The 25,711-nt window shown below is 48.7% G+C and overlaps 1 protein-coding gene across 2 annotated transcripts; it reads left to right on the top strand.

Annotated features, from left to right (window-relative positions):
• Positions 1-7,161: 7,161 nt before the first annotated feature.
• Positions 7,162-25,311, top strand: SYNDIG1L (synapse differentiation inducing 1 like). 2 transcript variants are annotated; one of them, XM_035719542.2, is made up of 5 exons: positions 7,162-7,296; positions 21,350-21,515; positions 21,704-22,182; positions 23,289-23,429; positions 23,579-25,311. In XM_035719542.2, the coding sequence occupies exons 3-5, from the start codon at positions 21,763-21,765 to the stop codon at positions 23,735-23,737; spliced, it is 720 nt and encodes a 239-aa protein (XP_035575435.1). In that variant the 5' UTR covers positions 7,162-7,296; positions 21,350-21,515; positions 21,704-21,762; the 3' UTR covers positions 23,738-25,311. The 2 variants fall into 2 exon arrangements, with proteins under 2 accessions (XP_035575435.1, XP_035575434.1); XM_035719541.2 differs by having other exon boundaries at positions 21,701-22,182.
• Positions 25,312-25,711: the final 400 nt, after the last annotated feature.

Below are 25,711 nucleotides of genomic sequence, written 5' to 3'. Positions count from 1 at the left end.
GCCTCTGAGGACTTATTTCTTGTCCCTTTCACACACACACACACATACACACACGCACACACACGCGCACACACACACATACCTTCCAAGGTAGGAGAAGAGAAGGGCTCTTGGGAGAGGTGTTCTGTAAGAGAAAAACAGCAGACTGAGTATTTCACCTCCCCCTGGAATTTGTCTTTTTCTTCTCTGCTGGCATGCCCTGTTAGCCCTCAAAGCTGCATTACCACTTGTCCTTCCTCCTCAACCCACTCACTCTTAGGTCCCCTTAGCCCAGCTGAGTTAGTCCAGGACCTTCAAAGGGAACATCAGAAAGATTAAGGAAGAACAGAAGGGAAATAAACAAAGAAAGCATATGAAAATCCTCAGCCTTACAGCTTGGCAAGTATAGGTTCCTGACCCAGCAGAGAATTTGGGGCCTCATGCCATTCCAGTTCCATCTGAGAAGAAATGGATATCTGGAAAGGCCCTTTCTACACTTCGAGGTTGTTTCCTTTGGTTTCTTTTTCTGCTCCCTCATGAAGTAACCCAATTCCTTGGACAATGATGGAGATGAGCAGGGTTGCTGGGGAAGAGAGTGGAGAAGACTCAGCTTTGGCATCAGAGAGAACTGGCTTCAAATCTGTATTTGCTGGACGTATGCATCTGGCACATTAACTTAACCTTCATGAGCCTTGAGTAAAAACAATCTAATTTAATTGTTCTGAAGATTAAAAGGTAGCTATTTGACACAGAGTAGGCACCCAGAATGGGTCTCTCCTGCTTATCCTGAGTTGAAGAATATAAAAAGTACTCCAGCTTCTCTAGGAACATTTTCTTAGCATCAATAGCCCTTTTGCCTTCCAGTTCCCTGCCTCTCTAGACCCTGATCTGGAGAAGAGTGAAGGATCATTTCTCTCATCCATACATTGGACACGGAGACATAGGCAGGAGGGAGCCATGAAGTGTCTTGCTACACATAGAGGCAGAAAATTCTTTCCTTTCCTAGGCCAGAAAGTTGTCCTTTGTGGGTAGGGGCAACTAGGTGGTTCAGTGGTTGAGCATCTGCCTTCAGCTCAGGTCATGATCCCAGAGTCCTGGGATTGAGACCCGCATTGGGATCCCCACGAGGAGCCTGCTCTCCCTCTGCCTATGTCTCTGCCCCTCTCTGTATCTCCCATGAGTAAATAAATAAAATCTTAAAAAAAAAAAAAGGAAGGAAGGAAGGAAAGAGAAAGAAAGAAAGAAAGAAAGAAAGAAAGAAAGAAAGAAAGAAAGAAGAAAGAAAGAAAGAAAGAAAGAAGAAGAAGAAGAAAAAGAAAAGAAAGAAAGAAGAAAGAAAGAAAGGAAAGAAAGAAAGAAGAAAGAAGAAAGAAAGAAAGAAAGAAAGAAAGAAAGAAAGAAAGAAAGAAAGAAAGAAAGAAAGAAAGAAAGAAAGAAAGAAAAAGAAAGTTATCCTTGTAGTCAGGGTGCCTGCCTCATTCAGTTGAAGGAGCATGTGACTCTTGATCTTGGGATCATGATTCTGAGCCCCACATTGGATGTAGAGATTACTTAAATACATAAATAACCTTGAAAAAGAAAAGAAAGTTACCTAGGGCAAGCACACACCAACCTACACACACACACACACACACACACACACACACACACACACACACACCACTCTTGCTCCCAGATGGGAGCTGTCCTTGCTCTCAGACCATATTACTCTTTGGAGGGCTCCAGGGCAGGGCCTTGGAAGAGTCTGGGATCCAGTCTGCACTGTCTCAGTGTGGGGTGAAGGCAAAGAAGGTCTCCCCATACAGACCTCCCCTGGCTAGCTGTAGCTTCGAGGGCAGGAAAAAGGCAACATCATGTATCATTTTCATTTCTTTTTACTTCAGCTCAGTGCCTGATCTCTGACTTTTTCTTCCAAGTTGGCAGTTACTTAACTTCTCTGGGACTCATTTTCCTCACTGTCGCCTAGGAATGACACACGTTTATGAGAGTCAAATGAGATAATGGCTGAGCAGATGCTTCAAAAACTGTAAAGGAAGGGCAGATATAAAGCATTTTTATTCCTCCATTCGTTTTCATTTTCACTATTGCGTCAGAGGAAAGACCTGGATGGTCTGATAAACCTCCTCCATCCCGCCCCACACCCCCACCCCCACACGCCCCTCCCCGCCCCCTTACACGTATACAGTCATACATCCTGCTCGGGCACAGTGGGAAAGTGCCAACAGTGCAGGTTCCTCTGCCAGTGAGCAAATGTTCACATGCCCCTCAGGCAGCCTGTGGATGCCAGAGTGGATGCTGTTGGAGCTCTAAGCTGTGCGGTCTGTGGTTGCTGCATTCCTCCACCTTATGCTCTGGCTTTGCCTCTCAAAGCTGCAGTAACACCCATTCTCCTTCTCAGGCTTGAATGAGCCTGTGCTCAGTAGGAGAGCAAGAAGTTGAGCAGGACTGGTGCTGAGAACTCTATCTTCTTTCCCTGCAGTGAATTGGTATGCTGCTAAAGCAATGGTCTCATCCTAAGCTTTGCCAATCTCCTATGTACAGAAATGGGTAGTTGTGGAACTTCTAAAGCCCCCCCCACCAAAGAAGTTTAAGAGAGAGACTACAGGGGCCCCTGGGTGGCTCAGCAGTTTGGCGCCGCCTTCAGCCCAGGTCATGATCCCAGGGTCCTGGGATCGAGTCCCACGTCGGGATCCCTGCGTGGAGCCTGCTTCTCCCTCTGCCTGTGTCTCTGCCTCTCTCTGTGTGTCTCTCTCATAAATAAATAAATAAAATCTAAAAAAAAAAAAAGAAAAGAAAAAGAGAGAGACTACAGACCTCATTGTTGGAGGGGTGGTGGTCTGCCTCTAACCAAAGGGCCTGACAGAAGCAGTGAGGATCTCCAGGGTTCTCTCTTGAGTGCAGAGTCAAGAATTCATTCCCACTACCTGCTTATATGCAGACTCCTTCTTGGAGTCATGTTCATTCCTGGAGCCACGTCCTTGGAGACAGGATTTGGCTGATGGGGAGCCCAAAGGCCCACTTGTCCCTGCACTCAGGAATGAGCCTGTCTCATTCCTGCCCCATTACCCAGGGTTTTGTGGGTCCCAGCTATGTGACCATGAGTTTGACTCAGAGGTACTGAGCCCACTATGCTGGGAGTGAGACCTGCCTTCCCCTTTATGGGGAGAGTCTCTTCCACTGTGTGGCCTATTGATGTAGTGCGTGAAGGAGATCTCACACTTGGTGCTGATGGACATCCCCTAGGGAATGCTGTGAGCAAATCAACTCTTTATATAAAGAACTAAGAGTTTGATCATAAAAGAGTTTATGGAGAGAAATCCCCAGGTAGAAAGAAATTAGCAACAGAGTTGATGCCAACATAAACAAGAGTCCACTGTGTTGGATTCTGCTTGGGGAATGTCAGGAAAGTAGGAGCAGAACAGGACATGAAGGCATTTCATCCCAAACTTTCACCCAATGCCTACTCCTTCCCTTCTCTATGAACCTTGCTTTAGTTCCAGCTAAGACACCTGCTGCCTCCTCCGAGAAGACTTCCAGGGTTGTTCTGTCCCACTGAGCTCTCCTGGCTTAAGCCTGAGGCATTCTCTTTCCCACTAAGACAATCAAGATAAGATGGAAGGCTTGTTTTTGTTTTGGCTTGGTTTGGTTTTGGCTTGAGAAAGTTCCTCGGAACTAAAGAGAGAATAAAATTGAGAGTGTAAAAGCCTAGAAACTGAGGAGTCTATGGTTCATAGCAGCATTACTCAGGGTGAGCAGAATTTGCTCCCCTCCCAATGCCATTGTAGATAGTAGCATCAGATACCCAGAAGCAGAAGGCCCCAATATTACTCTCAATGCCTTGCCCCCTCCCCACAATCAATCTCTCTTTACTGTTCTCCCCCAGAAATCTCAAACCCATCCCCTGTTCTCCATCCCACTGACTCTGCCTTGTTCAAGTTCTCATCATCTCTTTCCTGGACTCTGCTGCAGCTTCCTTGCCAGTCCTCCAGCGTGATCTCTTCTCTCCAGCCTTCCTAACCAGAATCTCCTCCTCTCCTGGCCTTCCTGGTGAATGTCTCATTGTCTAATAAAACTCAACTCAAATGTCACCTCCTCCGGGAAGCCTGCTGCGACTTCCCCAGGCAAAGTTAATCGTTTCCTTCTCCATGTACCTTTCATTCATCCTATGATAGCATTTATTTCACTACGGTGGCATTGCTGGTTAACATGTTTATCTACCTCACCACCCTTTTTGTCATCTCCATCAAGGACCCAGACTATGGCTTAGACTTTGTATTCTTAGGGTTTAGCAAGGGAGCAGACCTTCATTACATAGCAGGACATGCCTGATAGGGAAAAAAAGGGAGGGAGAATAGAAGGGAGTGGGACGTAGAATGGAAAGTTTGCATAGTTGTAGATTCTTCTGTTCCTGAACCACCCCCGATATCTTGTGAGGATAATCTCCCTAAAAGAAGCACTCATGGCTGCATTAGCCCGTGTTCTCTGTCACAAATTCACGTGGTGCTGATTGCCCCTACAGTGTCTTCAAAGCTGCTGAGGAAGCTCAGAATCCTGAGGGAGCAAAAGGCCATGGAGATTAGGCTGTGCCAATTCACAACAAAAACCAGATCACAGCCTAGGTCTTTTGGTGCCCAGGCCAGGGTCCTTGACATGACACCAATGGCCGCTCTGCAAGTTTTCCCTCCAGGCAACAGCATATAATTATCAACATTAGTATTTGGAATTTATATGCAGCTTTTGCTTCACTGGCTTTTTTTATTATCCTTTTGATTAGTAATTCGGTATGCAGCCCAGGCATGGAGCAAAGCCAGGGTAGGGAGAGAAGGAGCAGAGGGAAGCCAAGGCCAAGTAGGGGGACATGAGACCCTGTGAGGGGAAGGCCAGGAGGGAACAAAGGTGCAAGAGGGTGCATAGACCCAAGGGACAGTGTCTTGTGTGAGGGGGGAGGAGGGAATATTTGTAGATGCTTTAAGGGCCCAAAAGCTTACGTGGTCCAAGAGCCTTCCCAGCGTCAAGGCCTCCACTCTGTGATGCAGCAAAAGCAAGAAGAGCAAGTATACCTTTAGTATCCAACAGGTTCAAAACCAATATCAGCCCAGCCCTGAGACCCAGCACAAGGCTCAGGGAGTTCTCTGACCAGAGGAAAGGAAGAGAACCCAAGCCCATGCTGGTGGCTCCTGGCTCCTATGGTGCATGCTGGGAACTAAAAGGAACTGGTCCAGAGGAGTGAGGGGTTCACTGTGCTATGACATCCTTGGATGAGGGGGGAGATGACTCCCACTGCCAGAGCCTGGACCCCAGTGCCTCCTTCCACCCCCTAGCCTAGCTACAGTCCACCCTGGGGTTTACTTTGCCTCTATGTGCTTTCAGAAAATGAGAATACTCTCCCCTCCCAACCTCCTGGTACTGTGGTGAGACTTGAGACAGGGTATGTGGCTTGGAAAATAGCCTCATCTACTCATAACACTCAAGATGATGGTATCCTCATGAGAAAGAGAAGAAAGAAGAAAGAAAGAAAGAAAAAGAAAGAAAGAAAGAAAGAAAGAAAGAAAGAAAGAAAGAAGAAAGAAAGAAAGAAAGAAAGAAAGAAAGAAAGAAGAAAGAAAGAAAGAAAGAAAGAAAGAAAGAAAGAAAGAAAGAAAGAAGAAACTAAGAAAGAGGAAAGGAAAGGGTTCTCTGAGTGGCAGGATGTAGTGATCAAAATAAAACTGCGTAGAGGAAGATCGGCCTATTGCTGTGGCTGACCACTGCTTTCTCCCCATCTTTTCGACCCAGCAACTTCCCCACCTCCCTGGTGATAGAAAAAGCACTGAACTAGGAGTTCTTGGCTGGGCACTGACATGTATCAGCTTGAAGCCAGTTACCTAAACTCTCTAAGCCTCAGTGAGCCAGCTTTCAAGAAGAAAGAAAGAAAGAAAGAAAGAAAGAAAGAAAGAAAGAAAGAAGAAAGAAAGAAGAAAGAAGAAAGAAAGAAAGAAAGAAAGAAAGAAAGAAAGAAAGAAAGAAAGAAAGAAGAAAGAAAGAAAGAAAGAAAGAAAGAAGAAAGAAAGAAACTAAGAAAGAGGAAAGGAAAGGATAGGAAAGGAAAGCAGGATGGGGGGGGCAAATAAAAAGCAGCACAATTGGGGAGATAAAGCAGACAGAAGCTCCGGGCTCAGATCTCAGATCACCCTCTGAGAGAACAGAGGAAAATACATGCCAACTGAGGGCCTATTTGGGACCAATGTGTCACATATGTCATCTCACTTTGTCCTCGTATGACCCCTATGAAGCAGATACAGCTCCCCCATTTTGCAGATGAGAAAACCCCAAGACTTTCAGAGGTCCATTTGTTCAGGGTTAGACAGTCAGTGGGACACTAGCACCAAATCTTAGGCCTATGGTCTTCAAAGCCCGTGCATTTGCCAGCAGAGCCTGTTGTCTCCAAATCAAGAGATTTAATCTCTGCGAGGCTAGCGTTTTCGTGTGGAAAACGGAGGTGGGAGGTGGCAGTGAGGGGGCGGATCGTATTGCCTCATAGAACTGTTAAGAAAATCAAATGAGAGTATATTGGTTGAAAACATAAAAACCTGGCATGGGGTCTGGTATATAGTAGGCGCTCAATAAATGCTTTTTGTTTGCTTGTGGGTTTTCTTTTTTTTTTTTTTTTTTCCTTTTTTAGATTAAGATTAAGAACTCAGGGCTTGGGGACCTAGGGGCTCCAAAATACTTCAAGAAGCCCAAGGGCCGCCCATCGCCTCTGGGGGAATGGGGAAATAGGGTAAGGAGAAGGACTGGGTGAGGGAGCCCGGCTCCGGGACCCGGAGAGCCCTTTCCAGCTGCGCGCCCCTCGCTCCGCCGCCTCCTCCGGGCTCCCCTGACTTCCCGCCCCGCCCCGCCCCGCCCCGCCCCGGAGCTGGGTCCGGAGTGCCTGGTGGGCTGATTCCCGAGCGTGGAAAGGAGCACGAAGGGGAGAAAGAGGCGGCGGCGGCGGCGGGAGGCAGGGAGGAGGGGGATCCTCCTTGCTGCTCTCCCAAGTCTGCGCGGAGCCGCCTCGGGCCGGACTGAGGGCTGCGTGGCGGCGGCGGGGCCGGGCCAGGATGCGGGGCTCCCGGGACCGCGCCGGGCGGGGCGGGCGGCGGCGGCGGGCGGCGGGCGAGAGCTGTCCGCGGTGCTGAAGCGGCGGCGGCGGCGGCGGTGGCAGGGACCCGGGGCCCGGAGCAGAGGCGCCCTCCTGGGAGCTCCACCGCGGCCGCAAGGCGGGGGCGCCGTCGTTCACCGGCCCATGCTGGGCCCCCGAGCCCCGCGGAGGAGGCGGGACCGTTCTCGGCGGGACAGGTAAGGAGCCGTCTGGGGGCGCAGCGGGAGCCCAGAGCTAGGCGCAGAGGCTGGATCGAGCTGGGGAGGGTAGTGAGACCCCTCTCTGGGATGAGGGTTCAGCCTCCCTACTGACTGCACCTTGCGCTCCGCCGGAGATCGCGCCAAGTCTATCCCTACCCTCACCCTACATGCTGGGGATGCTGGGGGGCGGGGATCTGAGGAACTGGGGCCCAGGTAGGCACCTGGGCACCCTGACCCCATACCACCAGGCCTTGACCCCAACCTGAGGCAGCTCTTAGATACCCTGCCCACAAAGAATGATAAGGAGAGTATCCCAGACTCCTGTACCCTAGTCCCTACCATGATTTTGCTCACTAGGGAAATCTGAGCCAGCTTCATTCATTAAGCATCCCTCTCTTCCCCAAGCTTGCTCATCAGGGTGACTGGAGTGGCTGTGGTCGTCCTCCCACCCCCACTCCACCCTCAAGATTTCTTTGCCCTGAAATGGCCCTTGGCCCAAGGATGGGCCAGGCCCCTTAGGACCCTTAGGGACAGGCCCCTGGACCGTTTCTCCAGGGAAGGAAGGAGGTATCAGAAAATACCTTCATTTTTTTCCCCATGGCCCTCTTGACTCTAACAGAAGGAGGCTGGTTTTGCATCATACTGCTTGGTGCATGAGGGCAAAGAGTGGGGGAACCTGAGCCGCCTTTTCTATTATGTGCCTAAATGCTGGTCACCCTAGACAGAGCCTCCATTTGGAGTCCTCCCTTTTTCTGGCAAGAGTGTGGTGAATGAGCTCATTCAGGCCTGCAAAGTGCTTCCAATTCTTCTGAGCAGAGTTCTCTGAGTGGCAGGATGTAGTGATCAAAATAAAACTGCGTAGAGGAAGATCGGCCTATTGCTGTGGCTGACCACTGCTTTCTCCCCATCTTTTCGACCCAGCAACTTCCCCTCCTCCCTGGTGATAGAAAAAGCACTGAACTAGGAGTTCTTGGCTGGGCACTGACATGTATCAGCTTGAAGCCAGTTACCTAAACTCTCTAAGCCTCAGTTTCCTCATCCCTAAAGTGAGGATAAGGCAGTTGCTTTGCTTACCTCAGGGAACTGCCTTGGGACTCAATGAAACTATGTACCTGATTGAAGGCTTGTCATCTGTAGGTCACCATACTAGTGTGAGCTCCTGTCACTGTTCCCATCACCAGCCAGGCCTGCTGGCAGTGACCTGATCATTGTTACCTCTACCCCCATTTTCTCCCAGGCTGGCTTCTTTGTCCTTGGCCTTCCTGGGGCACAGTCCGTGAAACCCAACTTATAAATCTCTATGAGCAAAAGGGTTCCCTCTCTGTTTCTCTTTCATCATCACCTATAGAAAATAATATAGAGTGAGAGTCTGATTCACAGTTTTGATGTTGTTGTTGTTTTTTTCCCCAAGAATCACAGATCTAGGGAAATAGCTCCTTGAAGGCAAGGATTGTGTTGTTTTCATCTCTTTGCCGCCCTGCACATCTCCCCTCCCCCATATCACCTGGAAGATAGTAAGGACTCAGTAATTGGGTGTAAAACAAGAGAATGGAGTGTTAAAATATCTCCAAATAAAAGCATTTGGCTGAAAGTCTGGAGCCCGCATTCTGACCCCAGATCCTCCACTGACTCAGGCAGGTCTCTTCCCCTCTATAGGTTTCAGTTTTCTCATCTGTAAAAGAGCGTTGAACTAGATGAGTTCTAACATTCCCGATGTTCTGTGAACCTCTCTGAGGGCCATCCTGAGACCACAAATCCCTCAGTTCTTGAACACAGCATACCAGCTTCATTAACCTGGTTTTAAGAGTAGGTTAATGTCCTTTCAGCAAAGAACGGGATTTTATGAATGGAGTGGAAGGGAGCAATAGGAACCTGAAAAAACCATTTCTATTTCTGATATTTCCTTAAGATCTCCCTCTATCCCTTATTTTCCTGGGAAAGTCATGTGTGTTTATAGAGTTGCTGAGCCCGAAGGTCCCTGCCTCCAGGCCAAGAGGCCAGAAAGCACTCCCCCCAACATCCCTTGTGAGTAGCCAGGGGCCAGAGACCCAATTCTTGGCCAGTTCCTCCCAGGGACTCTGCCTGGCTAGATCGCCTCTCTTAGGAAGACTGGAGGAGGGGACAGTCAGGAAAGATCCATCTCTGGGGAGAGCTTTTTTTATATAAAAACAAAATGAGCTTCTCTGACAATAATTTTCCTCAACTGTGGCAGACCCAGCCAATGTTCAGAAAAACCTTAGCTAATTGGCACTTGGTTAAAGCTGAGTAAGCCATGCCAGTGACCTCCCTGACTTACCCTGCAAGCACCCAGCCCAGAATGGGGGATCAACTGTCACGTGAACCCCCCCACTCCCCCCCCACCCCCGTCAGCACTTTCTGGCTTCTAGCTATTGGTGCAGCACTGGCAAAAATCAGCTCTCCAGAGTTAATGGACAATCACTAACCCTCATAACAAAGTGATGGCAGCCACAGAGCAGCAGGGCTTTATTTCTGCAAGACTGGTCTGTAGGGGTGCTGGCCTCCTGTCTGGGTCTAGAATAATGCACAGCCACTTTCTGCAGCTGTTTGGGTAGACACCCTGCCCCCAGAGTGCAGGACATCTCTGGTAACCTAGGCAGACGCATCTGGCTCCTCTCTCAACCAGGGAAGACTACCCACTGGCAACTCTTTGTGTTCCCCTCCTGCCAGCTCTCTGCTGAGGATCTGACTCTGACCCCCTCTGCAATGCCTCAAAGGGAAGAACAGAGTCAACTCTGGCACGTGATTTGGTGATCTTGGTTATCTGGGGCTGAGGAAAGGGGGGATCTAAGGAAGATGAAGAGATAAATATAACATGGTCATTAAGAAATGACGTGTGTGTGCACGCGCGAGACTGAAACACTGAAATACGTACATGAAAGTCCCTTCCCCTTCACACACAAAATGACAGAGGCAGAGAATAAGATAATATCTAGAGACATCTGCACAATATTAATTACCTTCAAGTTCAAAGGCCAGTTCATCTTTGTATCCTAGAGGGACTTATAGTCCCAAAGTACACCATTTCAGCGAGAAAGTAGAAGAAATATCCCAGTTCTCTAAACCCTTGGCATATTCTAACCATCTTTTCTTCTTAGGGGATAGGTGGGCATCCTGCCTGGAGCAAGGTCCCCTCTGCTGCCACGTGGGGGACAATAAAGCCTGATCTCAGGTCTCTCTTCTCTTTACTCCTCCCTTATTCTTTCCTTTCCCTTCTGCCTGCAGCTGGCACCAGCACCCACCACCCCCTCCCCCAAGCAAAGCAGCAGGGAGTGAGGATCCAATGCTCTACCTCTCCATTAGGTGTGTTATCTTCCACCATTAGATGCACTGTTTGCTTCTAAGTGGTTGGAAACGAGCTGCTTCAGTGAAGAGACAGGTTGTTTCAGCAAGAATAAAGATTTTATTTCTGCCTGAAAATGGACTGATTTAAGGAGTGGTGCCACTGTCCCAATCCTCCCAGCAATTTTCACCTTTGTCAGCTACAAACCATCCCCAGGCCAATGCTCTACGTTCTGAGAGAGAGACCAGTCCAGCCCATGGGAGCCCAGGGTGTTAGCAGATAGAAAAAAAGGCAGACTGATGTTCCCTGGAAGTGCCTAGGAAGCCTCCCCAGGAGCTGTTTTATCTCTCTTTCCTGGGTTCCCTCCTTCACTCTCTCCTCTCCTCTGCTCTCCTTTCCTCTCCTCTGTTTTTCTTCATAAGTCTTTTGACAATTCTTAAGTCTCCCTCCAGCCCTGACCATGACCCAAGGCTTTAACTGCATACATCTAATTGCCAGGTGGATTTTCTGCCCTAACACCCAAAGGCACTTTAAGATCAACTCATCCACTTCTTCTCATCCTGCTCTTCCTTGTGGAGTGTGTGTGTGTGTGTGTGTGTGTGTGTGTGTGTGTGTGTGAGAGAGAGAGAGAGAGAGAGAGAGTTTCATTTTACTAGGTTGGTACTTGGTGGACCTTTTTAATTTAAATATTCTTTTTTTTTTCCAGTTCAGGAGACACTTCCTGTTTCTATTCTTTTAATTGTTATTCCTGCCCTGTCTCTCTGTTGTGTCTTTCTGAAATTCCTATTAGACGGCTGTTGGACCTCTGAGATGCTCCTCCCTGTCTCTTACCTTTCTTTCATAGGCTTCAACTTTTTGTCTTTTGCTCTATGTCTTGGGAAATTCCATTAACTTTTTCTTTCACATGAAAAAGTTAGTCTCTGTGTCCATCCTGTTATCTGGTCTCTCCATTAAAAAATAATTTTAAATTGTATAAATAATAAGTAATCACTACATTCAGCCTGGGTAGTGAACTCCTGGTCGAACTCCCGGTCCCAAGATCAAGAGTCACATGCTCTTCCAACTGAGCAACCAGATGCCCCACTTCATTTAATTTTTAAAAATTGAAACAGTTATTTTCACTTTCCAAAACACAGTCATGTTCTCTGCTCCTTTTTCATACAGTCTGCTCTCATTTTATGGATGCAAAGTCCTCTTTTTTTGTCTCTCAGAGGATATAAATTGAAAAAAATTGAAAGATCTTTTGTATAACTTGAACGATGTAGATCTTACTGAATCAATTGCTCTACTTGTGTATTTAATCCTTCTCTTTTATTTTCATATACTTGTTCTTCCATATCCTTTGGCGTCCTGTCCGACTTACAAATAAAGGAAGGTACTGACTAGCGTAGGCAGCTGGTGTGGACTTCCTCCCAAGCTGGGTAAGTTTGTTTCCCTAGCAGACCTCTCCCTTGCATGAAACTTATTCTCCTTATTCTCTTTGGGGCCACAGGTGCCTTTGCACTGACTTCTTCCCCAAGGAATTTCATTTGCTCTTTATCTCCCAGAAATTTCGCAGTGTTTCTGGTCCACTGATAACATTCTTGTTTCCCAATTTTGTTATGATTTTGTTCTTTAAAAAAAAAAAAAAAAGTCCATCATTTGAATACAACCTTAAAAAGGAGAAGAGGTGGTCATTTGTGCTCAGGCTGCCTTCTTGAACCAGCAGCCTCTGCCTAGGATTCTCTGTCTCAGCTGGTGGCATCACCTTCCACATAGTTGACAAAGCCAGAAGCCCAGGAGTCATTCTTGGCTCCTCTCTCTTCCTCACTCTGAGTTAGCCACAAAGTCCTGTTCATTCGGACTCCTGACTCCTCTTTGGATATGACTCTTCCTCTCCATGTATTTTCCTCTCCATGTAGCCACAGATGATGATCAAGTCCTTATCCTCTCCTGACTGCATTTTTGTAATAGTCTCTTCACAGGACTTCTAGCCTCCATTCTTACTCCCCTCAAATCCTTTCCATCCATTGCTGCCAGCCAGAGAGCTCTAAAACCCACATATGACCATATCACATCCTTGCCACCACTCTCATTGGCTCCTCACTTCCCACAGAAGAAAGCTTCTCTGCATGGAATAGAAGGCCATCCCATGTTTCCTACCTCATTCCATCTATACCAAACCACCCTGGCTTCCCCTCCACTTCCCCCACCCCACGCTTCTGTGCTATTTCCTCACCTGGAAAACACCTCCTTGTCTCACCTGGAAGGCTCAAATTCTTCCTTCAAGACTCAATTCAGATGTCACCTGCTTTGAAAGCCTCTTCTTAGTTTCCACCATTGCCTCCACTCCAGTCCCAGGATAGGAGTCCCTTATCAGTGTGACCCTAGCATTCTGCTTGTGGCTAGCACACCTTACTCCATTGAACTGAAATTTCCTATTTGCTAGTCCGTATTCCTTCTCAAAGTGGGTACCATTTCTTGCTTATGCTTGCGTCCCAAGAATTGGTCTGAAGTAACTGCTCAAGAAATTGTGCAGATGTGCTCCATCCATCCCAGATCCTGGAAAGTCTGAGGGAACCTTAGCACACATAACCCACTCATTCACTAATTCATTCACTCAATTATGAGATCAACTGTTTCCTGAATGCCTACTATATGCCAGATAAGGGGCTGCAGGGATGAGGAAGACACAATCTGCACCTGCTTAAGCTCCCAACCTGGTGAGGGAGAAAGACACTAATCAACAAATCACACATATAGAAATAGAGACTGGGAGAAGCTCTTTGAGAGAAGGAGTTGGAGGCTGGAGAGTAGATAACCAAGGAGCCTAAATCTGGCCTGAGGACATTAGGCCACCTCCCTGAGGAAGTGACTTTTGAGCTGAGAGCCAAAGGATTCTGATGTGAATGGAGACTATGCTTCTGAGAAACACGGCTGTGAGGTGAAGGAGAGAGAGGACAGGAGCTGTAGGAGGGAAATGGTGCTGAGGAAAGATGTTCCAGATATCTGTTGCTGCCTAAATACCCCCAAAACTTAGTGGCTAAAACTAAGGACACTTTTTTTAAAATTTAAAGACATTTTCTTATACCTCATGACCTTGAGGGTCAGAAATTAATGCAGGGTTGAGCTGTGTGATTATTTCACTCGTTGTGGCATGGACAGAGGTCTCTGAGTGGTATTCAGCTGACAGATGGGCTGATATGAGGAGTCCAAGAAGGCTTCATTCACATGTCTGACATCTTGGCATGACTGGAAAGCTGGGCTCAGCAGGTTCCATTGCCTAGAGCTTCTATGCACATGGCCTCTCCAGCATGGCAACCTCAGAGTAGTCCAGCTACATACAGCGTGGCTTAGGGTTCTGAGAGTGACTGTTTCGGCGAGCAAGGTGAAAGATGCATGGCCTTTTATAACCGGGCCTCTGAAGTCACACAGCATCACTTCTGCTGTGCCCTGTGGTTGAAGCAACTGTCACAAACCCCCTCCGATTAGAGAGGAAGGATTTAGACCCCCCCACCTCTCAAACAGAGGAGTATCAAAGTATTTACAGCTGGGTTTTACAATCATCACAATTGATTTCTTTTTTAAGCGAGAAAGACTACAATATGTTTAAGTGTCATTAGGAAGGATCAGGAGTTAGGAGCTGTTGAAGGCAGAGGAGAAAGGATAATCAATTGTGTTGGCTTCCTGAAGAGGCAAACTGAAGCAAAGAAACCTAAGTTCTCATTTTTAAGGACTCCGACTCTTCTGGCCTCTCCCCACTCCCAACCCCTGACCCCTGGCTTTCTCTCTTTACTGTGAGGCGCAGCAAGCTGCAGCCATGACACTAGACCAGAGGTCATCAAATCCAGCCTCAAGCCATCTATAAACAACCACCATAGTCACAGAGCTTCACAGTTTGCAGAATGGTTTACAGTATGATCTGATGAGAGGATGGCCTAGCACCTAGTCTTAAAGATTTCACCTTTCCCCTGGCTTTTAATCATTTTTATTTAATCCTCTGCCTTACCAGGAAGAACTTGCTTTTATCTTTTCGGTTTAGAAGCAATCAGTCTTGTTCACTGAGAGGTAGTGGTCGGTCAGGATCTAAGCATCCTTGCAATGGCTCTGTATTTATATGAATCCAGACCTTGAGGTTATCTAGGCAGCCACCCCTGGGCTGCTAGATCACCCCAAATCTCCTGATCTTTTCATAAAGCTTCTATTTCCCATCCCCTTCACTGATGCTTCTGTTTTAACCTATTCAAGACCAGGTCCTCAGCACTATTACACCCACACCACTTATCACATCCCTGCATGCCTAAGGTAGGCTCTGAAATGTGTAGTGAGAGCCCAGGCTTTTGATTCAATTAAACTTGAGTTCAGTTCCAGTCCTTATCACTGTTTAATCTTGGGCAAGTAGCTTGACCTTTCTGAGCCTCAGTTTCTTCATCTGAAAAATGGAAAATAATAATAGCCAGCCCCACTGGCCATTATACAGTTTTGAAATGAAGCATGTGAAACACCTGGCTCGTTCACATAGGGCTGCAGTAAATCATAGCTGTTATTATTCCACAGGGTCCCATCCCAAGGATATGTTCAAACTTTGGGACACGTATCACACTGTCCCTGTGGCCTCCTTTAAAGGATTTACAAGGTATCTTCCCAAGAACTTCAGAGCCCAGTGGTAGCACACACAACAACCTGAGAACCTGGTGCCATTCAGGCCAGGATAAGCTCCCGTCAGACAAACTTGTGGCAAACGGGGCTCTGCTACTCTCCAGCTGTGTGATCTCAAGAAACCTATTTAAGCTCTCTGTGCTGCAGTCCTTCCACATGTGAGAGAAGATGGTCTAAGTGAGATACTGCATTTGAAGCACTTGACATGGCATTCAGGACAAAGCGGGCACAAAACAAATGGTAACAGGCACTAGCGCACAGTGACTCTGAAGTTAGGCTTCCAGGGTGTGTTTCCAGCTAACCCCTCACCAGTTGTGCACCTTTGAGGACTTATGTCTCTCATGTCCCAGTGTCTTCATCTGTAAAATGGGCATAATGATGGCATAGACTTTAGAGGGTTACTGGAGGGTACTGTAAGAATCAAATAAGATCATTTGTAGCATGTAGAATCTTGCCTGGAGCACAGTAAAAACTTAATACGTGTGAGGTGCTATTATTATTTCATTCTTTTACTTTGGGGTTTTTAAAATTCTTTTTAGATTTTATTTTTAAGTAATCTCTACACCCAATGTGAGGCTCAAACTCACAACCTGAGATCAAGAGTCAAAGGCTCTACTAACTGAGCCAGCCAGGTGCCCCTCATTCTTTTACTTTGAACTTTTGTGTATTTTTATAATTCACATGCATTGCTTATAAGCAGCTTGTAGCTGACTTTTGTTCTTTTAAAGATCCAGTCTTTGTTTTTTAAAAAATCAGCTTTGACATATAATGAAAGTCATTAATTTTAAGTACACAATTCAGTGAGTTTTGTGAAATGCATGCAGTCATGTAACCACTACCACAATCAAGATCAGAACCACTGTCTCTCCAGAAAGTCCTCAAGGCCCTTAGCAGTCACTCCCTTCCCCCTACTTCTCCCCCATTAGCAGCCAGTCTTCTAGAATTTCATACAAATAGATTCATACACAGTGGATTATCTTTGTTCTTTACAGCAATTTTATTCCATTTACATTCAATGTGATTACTGATACAGTTGGGTAGAAGTCTAACATCCTACTATTTGTTTTTTATTTGTCTCACTGCCTGTTCCATATTCCTGTTTTAATCTTGCCCCATTTTGAATAAATCAAATGTTCCTATTATTTCATATTCTGCATCTATTAGCTTACTGGTTATCTTTTATTTTAAAGATTTTATTTATTTATTTTAAAGCTTTTTTTTTTTTTTTAGATCTTTTATTTATTTATTCATGAGAGACACAGAGAAGCAGAGACATAGGCAGAGAGAGAAGTAGGCTCCCTGGGGGGAGCCCGATGTGGGACCCCATCCAGGCATTCTGGGATCACGCCCTAAGCTGAAGGCCGACGCTCAACTGCTGAGCCACCCAGGAGTCCCACTTTTTTTTTTTTTTTTAACTATTCTTTCAGTGATTATATTAGAGCAGGGTTCTTAAAGTGTGGTCCCTGGACCAGCAGCATCAACACCACCCAGGAAGTTGTTAGAGACGTAAATTCTCAGGGTCATTTCAGAATCATCAGCTGTGAGGTTGGAGCCTTGCAGTCTGGGTTAAGTCCTGCAGGTGATGTTAGCGCACACAAATGATGGGGAACCACCCGCCCCGGACAACTTCTGCTTCTGGCCGGCAGTGAGGCTGTGTGCAGATTACCTTAATCCGATTAGACTGGAGCTGGTTCAAAGCCTGGTTTCTGTGCCTGTGAGGGCTGGTCTGTGTCTGGTTTGCTCCTGCTCCTCTGGGATACCCTAAAGAGGTCCCAATAAAACCAGGGGTGTTTGCTGGGGCTCCTCCTTAAGAGGCCCTGAACTCCCATTTATCTCCCCAGCCTGATACTGCTGGAAGGCCAGAGTGGTGCCCAGGGTGGGAACTCACCGCTCAGTGTTTCTCTTTCCCCTGAGATCTTGCTCCCGTGGTGATTCCTTGATGTCTTCATATTCTTCCCTGTTTTTTCTAGCAATTCTTGGCAGTTTGGTGTGACACAGGTTAGCTTGCCACAACTAGGAGAGGAAGCCCCTAGCCCACTGTGACTCTCCCACTAGAAATTACAGGTCAGAGGAGCATTTAGAGCAGTTCAGCTCTTGGCACATGGTGAAAAGCTCAATAAATGTCAAGTTACTATTCTTCTTCTCCCAGTACAATCCCAGGGTCATACTGATCTTAGCTGTTAAAAATCAACCCCTTCTACCCTCCCATTCATTTTATAGATAAGCAAACTGAGGCTATAATTGGACCTCAGTGGATGGATTCCTGGAGGGCTTCCTGTCCCTGGTCTGGAGGTGGCCAGTATGTGTACTCTCCGTCTTTAAATCAGGGAGTGGAAAACCTTAGGGTCTAGCTTAGTTCTCACCTCCAAGGTTACAAGCCAGGGGCTGTAGCCTCCCACATCAACCTCTTCCTCCCTCTCATGGGGCCTGGACCCCTGATTCCAACTGCACAATCTGGAGCAAGCTCCTTGGCTTCAGAATCCCTGACATCGCATGTCTTCCCTTCAGAAGGAAACCACACACACACACACACACACACACACATACGCACAGTTGCATGCTCACCAGCAAGAATGCAGGCATACAGTATGGCACGGACAGCAGACAGGGACAGCAGTCACACACAGCCCAGGTGAGACCAGGCAAAAGTGGAGATGAAAATTACTCGGCTTTGAACACTGGTCTCTTACTGCAGAGGGAACAGGGAGAGGCAACTCTGAGCAACAGGCCAAAATGTCAGGCCAGGCTAAGGGCAGAGAAGCCTGGGCTGGGAGACCTGCCACCCCATCCTTCTGGCCAGGACTCAGCGCTGGGTTCCCAGGATCAGCTTGATGGACTCTCATGTGGCCTTAGCAGGTTATGAGGTGAATGTGACCTTGCTCAAGAACTGTGACTCCTGGCTGGACTGTGAGGGGGTTCTGTAGCCCATAACTTTGTTGATTCATGGAAGTGGAGGGGTGTGTGTACATGTGTCTACCTGTCTGTCTGTCTATCTGTCTCTGGGTAGGCTTTGATGCTGTGCTCAGCCTTTAAACCCAGAAGGAACCCTCAAGTCTGCAAAGGCTTAAAACCAATTTAGGTAATTTGGCTCAGAAGAAATTTATGCACTTAATTTTTTCCTGGTTTAAAAGAAATACATGCTCAATGTAAAAAATAAACATGGGAAACAGAAAATATGGTGTGAAAAGGAAAATGAAAAGCACCTGTGCACTCACTGCTGGAGATAATCACTATGGACGTTTTGGTGGAGTTAGATTGCATGTGCATACCACTTTCTTTTCTTTCTTCTCACTGAAGCTGCAATGAACATTTTTCTCATGTCATTCCTCTTTGTAAACCAGTTTGAAGGCCTTGTACCACCAGCTTGTTGTACCATCATTTATTTAACTTGTCCCCGATTGTTGGACATTCAGGTGGCTTTCAGTTTGTCCCTATTGTCGAAACCCAGAATCATGCATCTTTGTACACAAAGCTGAGAAGCCCTGCCCAAAGGCACAATCAGAGTTCAGTGGAGAGGACTGTAATCTAGGAAAAGACTGTGTGGCTGGCTTCAGTAGCTCAGCTGGGTATGCTTTGACCAAGAGAGGATGGCTAGCAAGAGCAGAGGGATGAGGTAGGACACAGTTGCCCCCGCCTGCCTCGGACAAGGACCCTGCAAATGCCCCTACAAGTCTCTAGAGCTCCAGGGCCTGATGCCTGACCGCAAGTTATCCTTCCTTTCTTTCTGAGAAATCAGACAGGTGCCTTGCCAAGGCCTCCTATCCCTCCTTCAGGGCATAGGGCAAGGGTGACTTTGATACATGAGTCTGCTTGGAGGAGCATGGGGCTGGTCCTTCCCCCCCAACCTGCCAGAAGGCCCCTACATACCTCTGCCCACATGGATGACAACAGAGGCCCTTGAGGCTATATGCAGAGGGGACTCTGATTAAGACTAGCTGGAGGAGGGGATCCCTGGGTGGCTCAACAGTTTAGCGCCTGCCTTTGGCCCAGGGTGTGATCCTGGAGACCTGGGATCGAGTCCCACATCGGGCTTCCTGCATGGAGCCTGCTTCTCCGTCTGCCTCTCTCTCTCTGTCTCTCTGTCTCTCTCTCTCTCTTTGAAAAAAAAAAGAAAAACAAAGAAAAAAAAAAAAAGACTAGCTGGAGGAAAGGCTAGGGGACCTTCGGGAGCCATGTCTAGAATCCCATACATGCTCTTCTCTGGGTCCCTCCATGATTCTTCACATCCTTGAAGCCTCAGCCCCAGAGGCCACATTTGTCAGGGCTCAGAGCCTCTGAGGCACAGGGAGCTTCCTCTTGCTCCTTTGCCTTCCTCTTCCCTCATAGCAGGCCAGCCAGGGGAGCCTGGCCCCCCATGGACTCACTGTTAAGGCCCTCCTTCAGTCTTGCCTGGCCCTTCCTTCCCTCTGTTCCACTCTCCATTATTCCTGGGGCCCTGCTCTGTCTTCAGGTTTCCCAAAAACTGGCTTTCTAGAATCCAGCCACTTCTCTTGGGGTAGAAAGAGAAATGGTCAGGCTCTGGCTGTGGATTCTTGATGGGGAGTGGGACTGGGGAAGGGGCCTAGACAAATTCATCCCTGAAGGGGAAATCCCTTCCCACATTTTCCCTTTACCATCAGGCAGAAATGACCCTAGGTGGGTAAAGACTGAAGCCTGGAAGTCAGCACAGCAGCCCCTCCTACTTGTAATCTGCAACGGCATCTCAGCCATCTGTCTGGATCCTCAGAAGAACCTTGTGGGTTGGGCTGGGATTATCATCTGCACTTTACAGATGAGGAAACCCAGAAGAGCATGATTATTGGTCCAAAGTATCAAGGGCAGGACCAACTCTTCAATCTTCAGATTAAAAATCCAGGACAAGACATGCTCCTCTCACCCTTTAGCCTCATGATGGGCCTGGGAGGGAGAGTGTAGGGTCCCTGGGGTCACCTGGCCTGCCCTTCCTCTCTCTCCATATCCCATCTCTACCTGCCACACCCCAGAGTGTGTGTAAATTTGTTGTAGACACATTCACAGGCCGCCTTTCCCTCCTTCGGCTGGTCCTGAGCACTTACTATGCGCCCTTCCCAGGTTCTCAGGGCTGGCTGAAGGAGGAAGAGGTAGCCCTACAGGGTATCTACACGCTAGCCTATGAGTGTATCTACGCTTCCAGCTGGGATGTACAAGTCGAGACTTTAGTGCCCAGGACGCCCTGCCTTAGATCCCACAGGACATCCAAAACCACAGTTTGCCTCAGAGGGGAAATTAGTCTAAGGAGCACCCCCCTTTTTTTTTTTTTTTTTTTTTTTTTTTAAGGAGCACCCTCTTAAGACCATAACTGGGGGAATCCCTGGATGGCTCAGCAGTTAAGCACCTGCCTTCTGCCCCGGGCATGATCCTGGAGAGACCCTGGATCAAGTCCCACGTCAGGCTCCCTGCATGGAGCCTGCTTCTCTCTCTGCTTCCCTCTCCCTCTCTCTCTCTCTCTGTATCTGTCATGAATAAATAAATAAAATCTTAAAAAAAAAAAAAGACCATAACTGGGGAAAAGCACCCCCCCCCAGGAAGAACCAACAGCTGTGAGCACATGGCCCATACTGAGCACTGAGCTCTGAGCTAAGCGCAGTCCCATCCAACCTTCAAACAAACCCTCCCTCAACCCAATATCCCACCTACTACCAAGTCCTGTCACTATCTCCCCACTATTGAGTTCCAGTTGTCCTCAGCTGACCTAAGGCTGTAGCAAAGTCCCCTCCGGGTGTAGTAAACCAGCCCTCTCTCCAAGCCAATCCCCATACACAGCCACAGGAAGACTTCTAGACCCAAATCCCATCCTATCGCTCCTGCCAAGATCCCTGAAGCCCTCTTAAACCTAAACGGGGCTGCTCCCTCTGGCCCCACACCCTATCTCACCTCTTCCTCTGTACCCTGAGAGATAGCAGCCTTCTCCCAGGCTCTCAGAACCACCTTCCTCCATCTGGCCTCTGCATGAAATGTGATCCCCCTCCCCTTGCCTTGCCAACTGGTCCTTTTCCTTCGGACCTTCGATGCCAAAGCTTTCCCTATACCTTTGTGTCACTTCTGTCCCTTGCACGTTCTCACTCCACTTGCCATCCTTCCTTTTCTGGACAGGTATCTTCACCACTGTGAGCTCCGTGAAGACAGCGTGCATCCTCTGTCCTCTTCCTGTTCCCTGCCTTTCTTGCCTTCGTGTCTGCAGCACCTGTACGGTGCCTGGCAAGGAGCTGATGCTTGACCATTATGTTGACAGGATAGATGACTGAGCCAACTCTATGAGGTAAGTACTGCTGCTGTGCCCACTTTGTAGACAAAGAAAAGGACATTCTGAGAAGAGAAGTAGCCAGCTCAAGGCCCTGCAACTGGCCAGTGGCAAAGGCAGAGTCCGAGGACCTACGTTCTTAAATACTTCCAGTCCTGCATCCAGCACCCTGGACTCAGCAGCTGTCTGTCTTGCTCGCCCAGCAGGCTCTCTGAGGACGGCTCAGCTGGCCCAGTATCCCCTCCCCAGAGCTGCCCCCGGAACCATGGAGAGTCTGAGTGAACTGCAGAACCCTCTGCTGCCTCGGACCCCCACCCCCCTCCATGGCCCCTACCCCTACCCCGAGGCTTCACCCAGCTGGTCATGCCAGGAGAAGCTCTACTCCTACCTCCTGGGTGGTGCTGGCTCTGCTCGCACCCACCAGCTCCTGGATCCGGGATCCCTACAGCTGGCCGTGGAGGCCTGGTACAGGCCCAGCTGCCTCCTGGGGAGGGACAAGGTCAAGGAACCCAGAGCCAGCAGCTGTGAGACCAGCTTCACAGAGAACAGGGAGCTCCAGGTGGGGCCCACAGAGCGCTCCACAGAACCTGGCCAAGTAGAAGAGGATATCACAATCCAGACTGTGTCCTACGGGGTTCAAGAGGAACTGCAGGGCCAGGAGAATGACCAGGAGGAGGAGGACGAGGTGAGTGTATGTGTTTGAAATGCAGACTCCAGGCCAGCCTCTAAGTGTTGAGATTCGGTAGGCCTGGTGTGGGGCCCCGGAATCTGTATCGTTACCAAAGAAAAGGTACTTCTGGCACAGGTGCTGTCCATACTTTGAGAAATACAAGTTTGGGCTGGAAACTTAATCTTTTTTTTTTTTTTTTTTTTTTTTTTAAGATTTATTTATTCAGGGATCCCTGGGTGGCGCAGCGGTTTAGGGCCTGCCTTTGGCTCAGGGCGCAATCCTGGAGACCCGGGATCGAATCCCACGTCGGGCTCCCGGTGCATGGAGCCTGCTTCTCCCTCTGCCTGTGTCTCTGCCTCTCTCTCTCTCTCTCTCTCTCTGTGACTATCATAAATAAATGAAAATTAAAAAAAATATATTTATTTATTCATGAAAGAGGCAGAGACACAGGCAGAGGGAGAAGCAGGCTCCATGCAGGGAGCTCCATGCGGACCCGATCCGGGATCCCAGGATCAGTCCCTGAACCAAGGCAGATACCCCACCACTGAGCCACCCAGGCGTCCCGCGACTTAATTTTTTAATAGCATTTATTGTTCTCGTTTTCTTCATTATATAAGTAATTTAAAAATACAGAAAACCACTGGAAGAAAACATTATTATTTTAGTAGATGACGTTCTAGTCTTTTCTCATTCAGTGTTTTTCTCCCACCCTACTCCTCCAAAAAGATCTTGCTGTACAGTTTTACCACCAGATTTTTCTCTCTAAGCAACGTATTTCAGTATTACTCCAAATCATTTAATATTTGTCTACGACACAATCTTTAAGGGTTCCCTGGTGTCCTGTTGCACATTCTCCCACCATTTGTTTACTCAATCCCCTGCTCATTGAGCATCAGGACTCTTTCTCTTCTTTCACAATTACCATCCAATGATGCACATGCCTGTACAGTGAGTACTTGCAATCTTTCTTTGTACGAGTGAGCTACGGAGGGAATCAGGGGGTCACAGTTAAGGCTCTGGGTAGAGAGTGCGGAGCCCAACCTACAACACTACCTGTGGCCCCACATCATTGCCACTGGTGATCTTGGGCCTGGTCACAAAAGCCCACTTGTGTTTTACAGAGTGATATGACCTCGACAGACAGTGAAAGTGAAGACAACTTCGTGGCGCTGCCCCCCAGGGACCACCTGGGCCTTACTATCTTCTCCATGCTCTGCTGCTTCTGGCCCCTGGGCATTGCTGCCTTCTACTTTTCCCAGGGGGTAAGAGCACAAGGGGCACAGGGCATCGGTTCCAGCCCACTCCCTCCACTGGAGAGTTTAACAATGGGTGTGGGGTTGGAACCCAGTGGGCTGGGGCTGTGTTGCCTGCAGTGGGGATATCCATTTCACTAGCACCTCTCTCTCCTTAGACCAGCAAGGCCATCTCCAAGGGAGACTTCCGCCTGGCCAGCACCACCTCCCGCAGGGCCCTCTTCCTGGCCACACTCTCCATCGCTGTGGGCGCCGGTCTCTATGTGGCTGTGGTAGTGGCTCTGGCAGCTTACATGTCCCAGAATGGCCATGGCTAGTGGCCAGCAGGGCCTGGCATCCTGACTCCCCTGCTCCAACTGAGGAGGCCGTGGGGCTTAGGGTTGCAGACCCTCTGGAGAGCCCTGGCCCCTCAAGACAACCTGCAACCCCAGCTTGTTGAGGGGAGGCCTCCCAGGCTGCAGCCTGCAGGGCTCCACCATCACTTCTTCTTGTCCACAGCCCCCAGCCCCAGAACAGAGCCAGGGGCACCACTCTCTAGCCCAGGCTATGTCAGGAAGCAGGAGAGGGTAAGGCTGCCCACCAAGCCATCCAGGCAGGACCTACCTCTGGCTTGAGGCTGGCTAGGAGTTCAGCCTATCCTGCCCACCCCTAGAGGGTCACCTGCCCTGCCAGCAACCCACTCCCCAACTCTGTCAGCCTCACCACAGAGAAAAAGCAAGAGTTTACTGGGAGAGAAAAGGACAACTAGGGGCAAGAATGTGACCCAGTTCTTTTGGCTATTAGAAGTCTCCATCTAAGGACAATCTGAGCTTCCCCAACTCCACTCTCTGGCCCCATGAGGCCAAGACTCCAGCCAACCAGGAGGAAAATACAAAGACACAGGGGCCCCGAGCTCTTTCTGGTTCTCTCCTGTAGGTTTGTAAGACACTGTAGATTCTAGATAGTGAAGGAGCATCTCAGGCATGTAAAGTGCAGCCAGGGCAGGTTCTCAGAGCTTCCTCGTGCAGGAACTAAAGGCAGATGTGATGACAGAGTCCTGAAATATTGCCAGACCCCATGGGCCTCCCCAGTCCCTTCCTGGTCCCTGCCCCACCATCCTTTTCTGGGCTCCTCCTAGGTGGCCCTGAGCTAATGCCATCCCAAGAGAGAGTGTCATCAGCCCACAGCCACGAAGCATAGGGCCCCAGACCCATCCCTGTGGGAAACCAGTGAGGCAAGACTCTGGGACATAGCATAAATGAGGGGAGGGATCCAGGACTGGCATGGCTGCTAAGCAGCTAGCAGTGCCCAGAAGGCTTCCTGGAAGAGGTGTTCCTTGAGTAAGGCCTAAAAGGATGAGGAGAATTTATCTAGGGGATTCGTTTTCCCATAACCCTTAGTATTCATGACCAGGGACATGGCAGGAGTCTCCCAAGCTATTTGGATTATGCCTCAAGCATCTGGGCTGGAGGCAAACTGTAGCCATTTCTGAGGGCTCAACCAACTCAGAGAAGATGGTTGGGCAGCACATCTCTCAAAGACCAGTGATATTTTCCTACTTCTAAATACTGGGGGTCAGTGGTGGCACCCTGGTCCGTCCCTGCCCAGAACTGCTCTCAACACCCCCAGCCACTAGGGAACATCCAGAATTTTAGAGGCAACCAGAAGGGTAATACATTGGGAGGGCAGGCCTGTCTGGGCTCAAGCAAAAGACCCAACTGTGCTGGGGATCTTGGGACTTGGTCATTCCTAAGCCACATCCAGAGCCCAGGGCTGTGGATGTACCACTGACCCACCTTGGCCCACCCACTGCTCCCTGCATCTCCTGAAACCCCACAGGCCTAGGATCAGCAGTTTTAATATCCCATTATTGTATATATTTATCCTTGTAATAAACATTTCTGTAACACTAGGTGCCCTCTGGGCCTCTTAGTGTCCCTGCCTGCCTCCACCTTTGCCTGCAGCCTGCTGTCCTCCAAGACTAGGCTCCAGCCCCATGTCTGCTGCTCTGGGTCCCCAGTAGTATTCCCAGGAAGGCCTCAGGAGAGGGGTAGTCAGAACACCCACCCTCCCCAGGACTTCTCTGCTCAGAGTAGCCTGGGTGTAGAGTGCTAGGGTGCACTTGACTCCATGTCAGAGGAGACAATGCCCGTGTGTGAAGAAAAATCCCTTCTAGGCTCAAGCGCTTGTGGGTCAAGAGGAAGAGTGGGTGTGGCTCCACTGAGTTGCCTGCAGCTATCAAGAGTGGATGCAGGGCCAGGGGGGCACCAAGGAGCCCCACTCCCCTGGTGCTCATTCTTGAGTCCCTCAAA

This window comes from Canis lupus, chromosome 8, assembly GCF_003254725.2.
Source record: "Canis lupus dingo isolate Sandy chromosome 8, ASM325472v2, whole genome shotgun sequence".
In the NCBI taxonomy this organism is placed as follows: Eukaryota; Metazoa; Chordata; class Mammalia; order Carnivora; family Canidae; genus Canis; species Canis lupus.
The sequence above is the reverse complement of the archived record's forward strand: the minus strand, read 5'-3'. Positions and strand labels throughout refer to the sequence as shown.